Genomic DNA, 12,711 nt, shown 5'->3' with positions numbered 1-12,711 from the left:
CCTCCCGGGGTGAGGGGGGATAGGGACAGCACCCGTGCCTGGGCCGGGCTGGGTGGGGAGCAGGCGACAGCCAAGCCAACCTGTTACTGATGTGCTTTGGAGGATTCCTGGGGTGGGAGGAGGCACCCAGGGAGGTGGCCAGGCAGCAGGACACTGGCCTTTCAGGCACAGGGCGATGCCAGGCTGACCAGTGGGTGGTTCACCCATCCCCGAGCAGGCCCCAGCACCGGGAGCTCCAGCAGGAGGCTCTGCCCTGGGGTGCCCACCTTGGCCGACCCGTGAGCCGGGAGCTGCAGGATGCGGGTCACTGTTGAGCATTTTACAACCCGAGGGAAAAAAACCCAAACGGTGGTGCCTGTGCCGGCGACAGGAACCAAGTGCCATCTCAGCCGCGACCCCGGAGCCACTCCCCACCCCCCCAACCCCCCACCCCGCGGCCCGCACTCACTCGACTGTCCCCCGGGGCTCGGCGTCGGGTCAGCGAACAGCGGGGCCAGCCAGGCGGGCTCCACCCTCCGCAGGCCGAGGCCGCCCAGGCACGCGCTGCCGTGGGCCGGGTCCAGCGCGAGTCTCCGCAGCAGCAGCCCGATGGCCGCCCCGTCGCCCCGGGACACGCTGAGGGCCAGTGCGGAGCGCACGTCCTGCTCGCGGGGCCCCTGGCGCAGCAGCAGCTCCACCAGCGCAGGGCTGCGTGCCTCCTCGCACACCTGCGGCGGGCGGCGGGGCGTTGGAGGCGGGGGGCACGAGGGTGGGGGCACGAGGGCGGGGGGCTAGGCTTCCCCAGGGTCACTGGGCAGCGCGCGCGGCCCTGAGGCCCAGACCCCCCACGGAGGACACGCAGGTGGCGGCGGGGCCTGCTGGACACTGCGTCCCACGCGCGCTCTGTCCACCCCCAGGGAAGGCGCACGCTGGACGTGCCGGTCACCACTGAGGGTGGCTCCCCGCAGCCTGCAGGGGGGAGAGCGCCTCAAAAGAGCTGGCAGGGGCTCACGGGGCCCCGCAGAGAGAAAGCGCTTGGAGATGGCCACGAGATAAACGGGGTGTATGGGGAGGCCGCGCCCCTGACGCTACTCTGGAGCCCGCGAGCCAGAAGGCCCCGCAGGACCTCCGGAGCGGGGCAGGGGGCGCGGGGGGCTCACCTGGCAGATGAGAGCGGGCGCGCCCGGGGCCTGCGCGCGGTTGACGTCGGCCCCCAGCAGCAGCAGACACTCGGCCAGGACGCCATCGTCGCGCTCGCAGGCCCGTCGCAGCAGCACGCCCCGCGCCTCGTCCTCCGCGGCCAGCCTGGCCAGGCACTTGCAGCCAAGGTCCAGGAGCTGGAGGGAGGCGGGGTCGGTGGCAGCCCCCAACACGCCCCACCGCTCAGCCCCAGGCCCCCCACACCCGGCGCCGATCCCCGGCCCACCCCCCCCACCCCCAAGCCTTGGGCCCCCAGCCCCACCCGCCCCACCTGCGGGTCCATCAGCTCGGGGGCGCAGGCGCTCAGCCGCCGGGAGAGCACCTCGTCGAAGTTGTGCCGCAGCAGCAGCCCCGCGAAGGGCGCCCACAGCTCCAGCGTCCTCAGCGCCGTCCGGAGGCCCTGCAAGGGGCGACGTCACCAGCGCGTGGCGGGAGGGGCGCTCCAGGGTTTAGGGGCTCCCGCAGAGGGGCAATTGCCTCCTGCGTGGCGTGTTCACCAGGCCCTAAAGCACCAAGTCCAGGGGAGCACGTAGGCCTCGCTGGCCACGCGCCCTCTGCAGGCCGCACTCATGGGCCGGAGGGGCCACTGGCCTCACCGCAGCCAGCAGAGGTCGTGGCTGCTTCTGTGCCTCCTCTGGAAAGCTGCCCCACGGGACCGACCACAGCCCCTGCTCCTTCAAGCTCATGGAGACCGGCCCCAGCACAGGCTCACTGGTCGGCCGCCCCGCACGCCCAGATCCCAGCCCGGCACGCGGCAGGAGCTGTGAGGTCCAGGGCCTCCAGGGACGAGTGTGACCCAGGGCTCGCGGGGAGCCTCTATTCCCTTTCAGCACAGTGTGGGTGAAACTGCCTGAACACGGAAACTGCTGTTTTGAGTTTCCAGGTATTTCCCTGAAAAATACCAAACACGGAAAGCGCTAAACGCCCCAGGTCATCACTGCTCCGTGCCTAAGCGCCAAGGGCTGTGGACAGTCCCAGGGCCCAAGGGCAGATGGCGGAGTACTACTCAGCCCTGAAGAAGGTGGGTGCGCCTGCACAGCAGGATGGACGGGGTGGCATCAGTGACACTGACCACTCCCTTGTGGACACAGAGAACCCAGCCAACAGACAAGCTGGTAAAGCAAGAGTATGCTTTTGGAGCCTGAGACCAAGTGAAGGTTAGCAGGAGGGAAAAGGCGGACACGGGAGGCCCGGAGAGGGGCAGGTTCAACCGCTGACTGTGAACACGAGGAAGCACAGACATGCTGGCGTCAGTCACACGCCTGGAGCCTAAACACTGTCCTGATGCGCCCTGACATGAACTGAAACAGAGCTGGCGCCCAGAACAGCTCCTGAGGGTCCACAGGTGCTCCCAGGCCTAGGCCGGCCCTGCTGGAAATGCACATTCACATTTAAAGCCAATAAACACCAAAAGTGAGACAGTGCTAGCAGGCCAAAGGCAGCCCCCGGGTCCCCAGCCCCTGGCTCCACAGTGCCCCAGCCCCCAGCCCCCAACCAGGCTGGATGCACAGATCACCCCCGCCAACAACCCCCTGGACTCAGCTCCGGCCCACTGAGTTACCCCGGCAGGTGCACCGCAGAAGGCAGGATTCTGCAAGTTATTTTCATCTACAAAGGTGGGGGATCCCGAGCCCTGGGATTCTAAAGCACGGCCACGCGGCTCCTCGTGCACACACAAGCGGTGGGCGGGCCCGGCTGGCTGTGCCCCTGGCCAAGGCCGAGCCACATGGCCCCTGACGGAAGCGGAGGGGGCTTCGGGACGCCTGCACCATCCTGCGCTGCCGCATGTTTCTGGCACCCCTCAGCCCTGCACTAGCATTTTGGATTTCTCATACGGACAATTCATGAATAACATCACATTTTAAACTTTACTTGATGAAAAATACTAATAATGTTTCACTGCATGAAAAAAAAAACAAGGGCCTCCCTGGTAGCACAAGGGGTTAAGACACAACCTATGAAGCTGTCCGCAGCCTCTGCAGCACGAGTTCAATCCCTGGCCAGGGAGCAACCACATGGCGCAGCAGACCCCGCCTGTCTCCCCGCTGCTCCCTCAGCAGTGGGTTTCAGTGGATCCACCTGATCTGTTCCCCACTCTGTCTCTGGGGAACCCTCTCACCTCAAACACCTCTGGCCTGCACCCCAGTTCTGGGATGCATAAATAAATAAATCTTCAAAAAATTTTGAAAAAAGAAAAAAAACAAGAGGCAAAACGACTTGATGGAAACAGCTGATGCTGAAGCAGAACGGGCCTCACAGAGACCTGCTGCTGCAATTTATCTGAAACGCAAGCGAAGCAGGCCCAGCCCAGCGGGAGTTTCTTCAGCGCGTGTCCTGCCCTTCATGGGGAAGACAAGCCTGCTGTCCTGGGGGCTCCGGAGAGCAGCGGGAGCGGCTTAGAGACCCTCCCCACCCTCCGCCTGCCGGGATTAGACTTTGCGCCGGGCTCGGGGACACCCCTCGGTGCACAAGAGGTGCCGCCGGCCGTGCCCACGCACCCCGATCTGCACGTCCACCAGGCCCTCGAACCGCCACAGGCCGGACACCAGGACTGCGGCCAGCAGGGGGCCCTTTCCGGTGCTCAGGCTGGTGCTCGTGGCCAGATGTCCTATCAGACTTAAACCCAGATGCTGGATTTCTGGAACAGAAGAAAATGAGCGAAATGGCTTTAAATGTGAGACGGAGCCCGAGACCCCCAGGCAGGCCCTGGCGCGCACCTGCGTCATGGGGGTGCCCCTGCAGGTTGGGCAGCACCGTGTCCACAGCACCGTCCAGGCGCAGCACCTCCACAGCCTCGGGCAGCAGTGCCAGCGTGGACAGCACCCGCAGGCCGCCCCGCTGGAGCCCAGGGTGCCCCGGGAACTGGAATCAGAGGGCGGTGCCGCCGTTAGAAATGTGGTCTCCACCTCAGAGCAGAGGCCGGGCTCAGGCCGGGGGTGCAGGGGGGCGCCGCGGCCGGCACTATGCCCCAAAACCGCAGTCCCTCCAGCCGGCAAGTCAAGACACAGAAAACGGGACCCCCTCCCTCCCAGACTGCAGAGCCACCTGCTGTGAGGACCAGGCCTGTGGGGGACGCCCCACACCCTGCAGCCACTCCCAGCCTCCCACCCGCCTCCACCCCAGGCCCCTGGGACGCTCCCCCTCTGGGTGGGTCTCAGTGGCTGCCAGCTCGGAGCCCCAAGGAGGCCGCACCTCCTGACCCAGGCAGGGCCGGTCTCCTGGCCCCTCTCCTTCCAGAAACCAGCCTGGACAGGATCTCGGGAGCAAATGCCTGCGTGTCCACATGGGGACGGAGCTGACAGCAGCGGCACTGGGAGTCTCTGCCCCCATCTGAGGGTCTGGCTAGCAGCGCGGACACGGGACACAGCACCTACCCGGCTCAGAGCCGCCAGGACCAGCTTGTGCAGGCCGCTTCTCCAGCACTGTTCTCTGGCCGCGTCCAGCTGGCGCGGGCCTCCCCCGCTCTCCGCGGGCACGCCTACACGCAGGACAGACCAGAAATAAACGCACCGGTGTGTGAAGAAATGCACAAGTGTGCAATTAAGCCCAAACGCACATAAACACATGAATGTGCAAATAAACGCGTGTGAGGGATAAATGCACACTTTTCTCGTAAAGATTTAAAAATTTAAAAAACTGCCACTTGCTAAGAATGGTCAGCGCTGACCCACAGCCACACGCTTGATTTCTGAGAGGCAGTTCTGTCTCGAGGAAGGGGCCCCACTTGAGGCACACACAGCAACGGTTCTCATCGCAGACCCGAGAGGCACGCGCGAGGGTCTCCTGGCGTGGAGGGGGCCAGAGGCTTCGCAGGCAGGGCCTTCAAGATTCTGTGTGGCAGCGGCAGAGAGGCCGGGGGACGGGCGCGGGAGGGGTCGGCCACGAGGAGGCTGGACGCCCGGACCAATGGACTCAGGCTGGAGCCCGCCCCACGCCCTTTTGCTGAACATCCCCAGGTGCCTGGCAGCACCCATGTTCAGCCCAGCCCCGGGCAGAGAAGAAGCTGGACGCTACGCCGACAGCTCACAGTCATGCCTCCCAGGCCCCACGCGAGCCACAGCCTTTCCCTTCGTGCTCCTGCAAGCGTCAGCTGTGGCCGGCTGTCAGCTGTCCCCGGACTGTCTGAGGGCCGTGGGCCAGGGTGGGGTGCTGGGGCGCCACTGCGGGCAGGGCCAGCACGTCCCGGGCTGTGTGGGGCGAGCACAGCTGCAGCGGGGCTGAGGCGAGGGTGCAGGGACAGGCACATCCGTACCCAGTAGACCCGGTTCCAAGCGACGCGCCTATAAGCCGCCTGTGCACACGCTCACACCCACCAATGGAGGGCAGGTGTAAGGGGCTCCGGGACAAACAACGTCCCCTGAGCAGGGCCCAGCGGTGGGAGCTGCCCAAGCTAACAGGGTTCGCAGGGGCTCCCCAGCAGGGGACCCAGCACTCGCCGCCCACCTGGCGCCAGGAAGTGCAGGATGGCCTGGGTGGCCTCCAGCTGCACCGGCAGCTCGGCCTCGTGGCTGCGCATGACCGCGATTATCTTGGGGACCACGGCCATCACCGTGTCCAGGGAGGCGTCGCTGTGGAAGGCAGAAACGCCCGTTAAAAGCGCGCCCCGACTCTGCCACGCAAGCCCAGCGCAACAGCCCAGAAGCAAACCAAGTGGCAGCAGGGTCTCGGGCAGCGCCGCAGCAGGGGCCGAGCGGTGGGACAGATGCAGCTGCGCCAGTCCAGGAGCGGGCGCCGCTGCATTTCCTGGGGAGAACTTGGGACAGGCTACGTGCCACCATCCTGGGCGGGGGCCAGGCTCGTGCTCAACACCCCGAGGCAAGGCAGGCCCCGCGCCGACCACCCCCAGGGCCGACCAGCTAAGCGGCTCCACGCCTCTTGCCTTCCTTGGAAAAGCCGGTTCATCAGGCGGCAGCCGCTCGCTGCCACCTCCGCGGTGCCCGCGTGCCTCTGCATCAGCTCCAGCACGTTCAGGTGGATCCCTTTGGACAGCAGGACCTTCCTGAAATTGGCTGTAAGGACGTGTCCCATCACCTACATGACAAAGCCGGTTTCCCGGCTCGCGATGGGCAGCCGAGCAGCGTCCGAGCTCAGGAGGCGTTGGCAGCTCCGGCCGGTCTGTTTCTGCAGGGCCTGGCCTGCTTCCCACCCTCATTTACCACCTTTTCCTGAGGTTTCACTTCGAGGATTTTACACACAGTGGACCACAGAAAAAATGGTCAAAATAGGGCCTCCCCAGTGGCGCAGCGGGTTGCGCGCAGCGCTGTGAAGCTGTCCGCAGCCCCTGCAGCGCGGGTTCAATCCCCGGCCAGGGAGCTGCCCACAGGGCACAGACCTCTCCTGCCTCCCCGCTGCTCCCTCAGTGGAGCTCTCGGTCCGTCTGCCTGTGCTGCGCCCCGCGCTCTCTCTGATGAATCCCCTCACTCCCTGCACCTCTGGCCTGTACCCCAGCTCTTATATAAATAAATCTTTTTTTAAAAAAAGAAAAACGGTCAAAATAAGGGAACCGGTTAAATTTCCACATAAATTTAAAACAAACAACTGCTTCCACAGAGTTGGTTTGCGTCTGGGTCCCGCCCCGGGCAGTGCCTGTCCCTCCAAGGCACAGAGCCGACCGGCCAGCATCGGTGACGCTGTAGCAGACGCCCCGTGGACACTTGGCCAGATCCTACAGCCGTGACTGTGCATCCAGCCAGCGCCTTTCCAGAACATCTCTGCTATTAAGAAAACAGCAGGAAGAAAGGTGGGCAGGAGTGACCACCTGTGGTTTACTGCAGGCACAAGAATCCCCCCAAGACCCACTATAGCCCACAAGGGCCTGGTACACTGACCAGAACGGGAGCTTCTCGGGAAACCACCGGCTGGAAAAAAATGACGCGAGGATTTAAATTTATTATCAGAAAAAAGAAAGTGTGAAACTTGATTAGAAAAGAGTTAAAGTCAGGGCCTCCCTGGTGGTGCAAGGGGATAAGTCTCAGCACTATGAAGCTATCACCAGCCACCGTCGCCTGAGTGCGATCCCCGGCCAGAGAGCAGCCCGCACGGTGCAGCAGACCTCTCTGTCTCCCCGCTGCTCCCCTCAGCAGTGTGTTTCAGTGGATCTGCCTGTTCTGCACCCCGCTCTGTCTCTAGGGGATTCTCTCACCCCTGCACCTCTGGCTACACCCCAGTTCTTGTACTCACACCAAAGAAACAGTATAAAATGATACAATTTCTGCAAAAAAAGAAAACACTCTATGCAGGTTACACTCTATGCACGTAATGCTTTGAGGTGCAGAAGAAAAACACCTGCTTGTATTTAGCTGTACTGTGTCCACCCTCCGCCTCGCCTGCTCTGTCCGAGTGTGCAGGACTCAGCCCGTGTCTGCCTTGACTACACTGTGCTGCTCCTACCATAAGTCACGGGGTGGGGGGGTGCCCTTACTGTTCTGCTGCAGCAGCGATGACAGGGCGCTGGTGGCGGCCTGGCAGACCCCCGGGCAGGACGAGTGCATCAGCATGGACAGCATCACCTCCCGGTGCACAGGGAACCTGTCAGGAGGCCAGCACAGGGCCAGGGTGAGTGACCTCGCATGACCACACCAGCCTCTGCTCGCCAGCACGGCGCCCACCGAGAGGACAGCACCCCACAGCTCCAAGGGGACATGAGTGTCCAACGCTTTGAATACAATAGGACGCCTGTCTTCAAAGTGGCAAGCGGTGGAGAGACGAGCCGGCAGGTGGAGGGACATGATTAGAGACAAAACGAGAAGAAGGCAACCGAGGTGAGGAGATACCAAAAACGGTCAAAAAGCAGGAGCGTCCAAAGCAGGTCAGACACTCAGCAGCGTCCAGGCTAAGTTTCCTGTGGGCACCTGATACCTGGCGCCATCTGGGGTCAGCCCCAAGGTGCACGATGCCCTCGCCATGACCCAGGGCACAGCAGGTCCCAGACACACATGGCCCGGCCCACGGCAGGGTCAGAACGCACACGCCGGCATGCTCAGGGCAACGCGAAGGCACAGCTCCCTCCGCCAGAGCACGGCCCGCGGACGTGCCAGGAAGGCGGCTGGGCCCCCGCGCGCAGCGGGCACTCACTGGCCGTCCTCGTCGCCGATCCTCCGGTGCAGGCTGCGCTGGTGCGTGAGCAGGTTGTCCAGCGCCCAGCACGCGGCCTCCTGCGGGGAGACGCCCGTCAGCACCGGCCCCCACGGGACAGGCCCCGCGGGCAGCGGCAAGACCAACCTGCACGTGCTTGTCCTTGCGGTGGCCGGCCAGGGCGCGGTGACAGGCCTCCAGCCAGAAGAGCCGCTCGTCCTCCGCTGCCGCTGTGGCGCCTGGGGCCTCACTCTTCTCCTCTAAGTCTTGGTTCAAGAAAATGGTCTCGGCTTGAAAAAGCAAAGACGTGGTTAGTCGCGCGAGCCAGACGTGAGGCTTGGCCCTGAGACGTCACTGCGGGGCGACGGCCTCGGGGCAGCGGCCTCGGGGAGGAGAAGGCCCTTCTAGCACGCCGGCGTCACCCACCGTCCCGTCTGTAAGTGGCGGCTCGGGGAGACGGCACGGGCGGGGCTGACAGGCTGAAGGGGGCCGAGCCCAGGGCCGGGGTTGAGCAGGGGCTGCTGGAGGCGCACTTCTGGTGGCAGGGGGCCCACGTGTCCTCCGGGGACGGAGCCACGGCCGGATGAGAGAGGCTCAGGCAGCTCTGCGCACGGCCTCCCCACCGCGCCGCTTCGTCTGCTCCCGTTCCCAGTGCAGGTGAGGCAAGGAGCTCGCGGGGACGGTGTGTGCTGAGGGCGAGGCCTCTCCAGATAGCCGCTGGCCCCAGGGCTCCCCGACGGCCGTCCCTGGGGGCATCCCCACCACTGTCCCCGCAGCGTCCCCCACGGCCGGTCCCTGTGGTGTCCCCCATGGCCACCCTGGGTACTCACTGAGCAGGGCCAGGCAGCTGAGTGCGGCCACCTGCAGGGCGGCGTTCCCCGGGAAGCGCCCCACGGCTGCCACCACAAACGTGTGCACCTTGTTCAGCACCAGGATGTTGAGGAAGTTGCCTGGAGGCGAGGGAGACAGCAGCTGGGCTGGGCGGCCGCAGTCACGGGTCCTGCAGAGCCTTCAGGTCGGCGTGTCCAAGCAGGGGGAAGCAGCTGGCAGGAGCGCCTGCCCTGTGCGTCCTCTGCACCTCTGCGGCCCTGACGCCGCCCACGCCCAGGAGGCCAGGGCGGCCAGCGGCGGGGCCCCACCGCGACACCCCACCCTCACGGGTGACACTGCTGGTGACCTGACACCAGGGCCGCTGGCCATGAGCTGGCACTCGCCAGAACGCGCCGGGACGGACGCCCGCGGGGACGCGCCGGGCCTCACCCAGCGAGAGCCGGTGCAGCAGGCTGCAGCTCACTTCCTGGACGCCCTCGTGGCCGGGGAACGCCGCCATGGCCGTCACCACAACGTTGTAGCACCGGACGCTGCCGCTCATGAGCACCTCCACGTTGCTGCCTGCGGGGAGCCAGGGTCAAGCGGGGTGCGTCAGCACCCTCCGAGGCCCCACAGCCCTGCTGAAGTCCTGTGTGGTGCCTCCCCGGCCCCAGAAGGGAGGTCAGGCAGCCACAAAGAGGACAGGCCAGCTGTGGCGGCCAGTGCCTGTCACTCGGGAACTGGAGGCTGCAGAGTCAGGCTTCCTGAAGAGTCAGGCTTCCGAGCAGGAGGGAGCAGGCGGCGGGTGCTGGGGCAGCCACAGGCCAGAGCCAAGGCTGGGCCTCAGCGAGGCGTCCACAGGGGCCTTGGTCCCCTCCTGGTGTGAACGGCCTCCCCAGAAACACACTCTCAATAGTGCTGACTTAAACACGCAGACACAGGGGACTGTGTGCTAACGAAGGGAACGGCCTGGAACAAACGTTTTACCCAGAGCAACAGACATGGTTTGCTCTGGACGGAAAAGCCGGCGTCTTTCAGCTGCGACAGGCACGGCGCCCGCTGACCACCACGCCCTTTGTTTCCAACGCCTTGACCCCTGCATCCTGAGACCACTCGCTCTGTGGGAAAACGGTGGCGGAAAACGATCCGGACACAGATGATTCGCTGGACGAGGACGTAAAGGGGCACTCTCGGCTCACGGACTGCCATGCCCTGACCGCTCGGCCCTGACCGCTCAGCCCCGCCATGTGGCCTCGGGAGCAGCGGCTTAGAGCCTCCCCGGTCTGGGCTCCACACGCTGACCTGCCCCCAAGCCCCTACATCTGCTCCCAGCGACGCCGCACAGGGTGGTGCGAGGACAGGGGTGCGGCCAGGGACGCCCTGCAGGGCACACGGTACCGCTGGGGCGGGGCTAACCCGGGCAGCTTGGGCGCGCCTGCTCCTCTGCACCTCCGGCCTGTGCTGGTTCACAGGCGGCTGCACCCGCTCCACGCAGCCCCACCCCGGCCTGGTTCCGCCCTGCCACCTCTGCTCAGGGGGTCTGGCGGCCTCCAGGGTCAGCACTGGCCCTGCTGCCCCTCCCGCCACTGATGGGCGCACAGGTGCCTGGGTGTCCACACACACTACACACAGCCATGCCTGCGCGCACACACGCACCTTCCTGAGCCCCCTCCCGCATGCCCTGCCCACTGGCATGGGCTCCCCTGGTCACGCCTGCCCCCTGCCCCCCCATCTCTGGTCACTCGCTCTCTGCTGCGCTCAGGACCAGGCTCCACAGCCGCCCCGGCCTGTGCGTCTCCCCATCCTGGGTCCAGACAGCAGGAGACACGCTCCAGCCCCCACATGTCAGAGCGTACCAGAGCCAGCTGCAGGCAGGACCAATACGTAAGTCACCCCACGAACCAGCAAAGGGGCTCGGCAGGGCCAGCTCCCAAGCACCACCCCCGCCCCGCAGCACCCGCGACACTCACAGGGCACGGCGAGGGCGTGCAGGCACAGCAGGGCGGGCAGCACCACCTCCACATCACCGCCAAAGAGCCGCAGCGCCTCCAGCAGCACCTCGTGGTCCTTGTTCTCGACGAACTCCGCCAGCTGCTCCTCGGAGACTGGAAGGCAGAGGCCGCTGAGAGCCGAGGCCGTCGGGGAGACACACGCGCGGCCAGACCTGCTGGGGCTGAGGGCCCGGCTCTGCCCGGGCGCGCCATGTGCTCGGGCATGAGCAAGTCAGCGGCCGAAGGATTCTCAGGGGAGAACGCAGTAATTTACAGTTTCTTTAGGGGATTCTGAAGAAAACGGCAGAGCAACAGGGCGGCCGTGGGTGGGGGTGGGGGTAGAAGGAGGGAGCGCCCGGGCCACCCTGTCAGGGGGACTCGAAGGCGCAGTGACCAGCTCAGAGACAGGGCCCAGCCTGCCCTGGTGGGTACGACAGTCTCCTTCCACCTGCCCTGCGAGGGCGCCCAGCCACGGGGGGCTCCAGCATTGCCCCAGGTCGGACACAGAAGGCCGGGGCTGCCGGGGCGGGGCGCGCTGGGCACAGCCCCCAGAGGCGCAGGATCCTGCCCTGACACTACTGCTCAGATCTCCCCTCCCTGAGGCGTCTCCACGAGCAGCGACAGGCGCAGGCAAGGGACCTGCCCAGGGCCCAGGAGGACGGCTCAACTCCAAAGAGATGCCCCTGTGGGCCTCAGGCCCCCACCCGCTGTGACCAAGGGCGCCCCGCAGGGTCCTGCGCCCCACGTACTGCGTCAGGAGGAGCCCAGGGCACGGAGCCCACGCCCACCGCGCGCCAGCCCCGCCTGGGCCCAGGCAGACGAGCCTCGCCAATCAGTCACTGCCCAGGCAGCCCGTCCATCCTCCACAGCCCGGGGCTCGTGGCCACGACCGCTCCTCCCCCACCCCCCGGCCCTCAAGCCATGACCAGGCAGGCCGCATCCATGCACCTCGCTCGAGCAGCACGTGCAGGGCGCGGCAGCCCAACTGCTGGACCTCGCTGCGGGCCGCGAAGCTGCGCATGGCGCTGAGGACCAGCAGGAAGACGTCACTTTCCTCCTCCAGAATCAGCAGCGCAATCCTCCCTGCCGAGAGAACAGGCCGTAAGTAGCCGCCCTGCGGGGCCGTGGCCTCTCCAGCAGGCACAGGGACAGCTGAGGCGTCTCATCCTGAAACACTCATCGGTCCCAGATGCTCAGCCCCGGCCGCAGATGACCAGCGCCAGGCCAGTTTCACTGCCCTGGGCCCCCCGAGGAGAGACTGGAGAGTCGAGGCACAGGGCAGAGGCTCCGGCAGGGGCAGGCTGGGCTGGGAAGGCTCACGTGTCCACGCAGGGGCACCCGGCGTCCTCTGGCCACACGTGGTTCTCCTTCCCATGAAGGAGCTTCCCCACTGGACGGCTCCTCTAACCATGTTTTATGTTGCCCCTGCTGTCCACCTCAGTAGCCACTGACCACATGTGGCTCTTTAAACAGGCTCAAGTGGCCTGAAGCTAGAGGACATCGGGCTTCCACTTCTGCTACTCGTCTGGCCACGTGAGCCTGGGCAGGGCAGGGACCAGCATTTCCTCCTCCGCGAGGCGCTGCTGAGGGTCCCGGCCACGCCCCAGTGGAGACTCTGAGACCCACGAGCTCATCAGCCAGGGACTGGGCAGCTTGC

General features: G+C 65.5%; 1 protein-coding gene across 1 annotated transcript in view; it reads right to left on the bottom strand.

Moving 5' to 3' along the window:
- Nucleotides 1-12,711, bottom strand: part of LRRK2 (leucine rich repeat kinase 2) — a gene marked incomplete at both ends in the record, with an annotated part of 44,695 nt that overhangs the window by 26,425 nt on the left and 5,559 nt on the right. Inside the window, 14 exons of the mRNA XM_084256198.1 lie at nt 449-707; nt 1,140-1,316; nt 1,451-1,579; nt 4,039-4,041; nt 4,554-4,657; nt 5,623-5,747; nt 6,059-6,188; nt 7,601-7,707; nt 8,254-8,333; nt 8,401-8,543; nt 9,084-9,203; nt 9,514-9,641; nt 11,030-11,168; nt 12,003-12,137. Of these exons, the coding sequence (XP_084112324.1) occupies nt 449-707; nt 1,140-1,316; nt 1,451-1,579; nt 4,039-4,041; nt 4,554-4,657; nt 5,623-5,747; nt 6,059-6,188; nt 7,601-7,707; nt 8,254-8,333; nt 8,401-8,543; nt 9,084-9,203; nt 9,514-9,641; nt 11,030-11,168; nt 12,003-12,137 (1,779 nt within the window). The remainder of the gene's footprint in view (nt 1-448; nt 708-1,139; nt 1,317-1,450; nt 1,580-4,038; nt 4,042-4,553; nt 4,658-5,622; nt 5,748-6,058; nt 6,189-7,600; nt 7,708-8,253; nt 8,334-8,400; nt 8,544-9,083; nt 9,204-9,513; nt 9,642-11,029; nt 11,169-12,002; nt 12,138-12,711) is intronic.

This window comes from Talpa europaea (genome assembly GCF_964194135.1).
Source record: "Talpa europaea genome assembly, chromosome: 15".
Classification (NCBI taxonomy): domain Eukaryota; kingdom Metazoa; phylum Chordata; class Mammalia; order Eulipotyphla; family Talpidae; genus Talpa; species Talpa europaea.
Note: the sequence above shows the minus strand (reverse complement) of the source record. Positions and strands in the feature narration are given on the sequence as shown.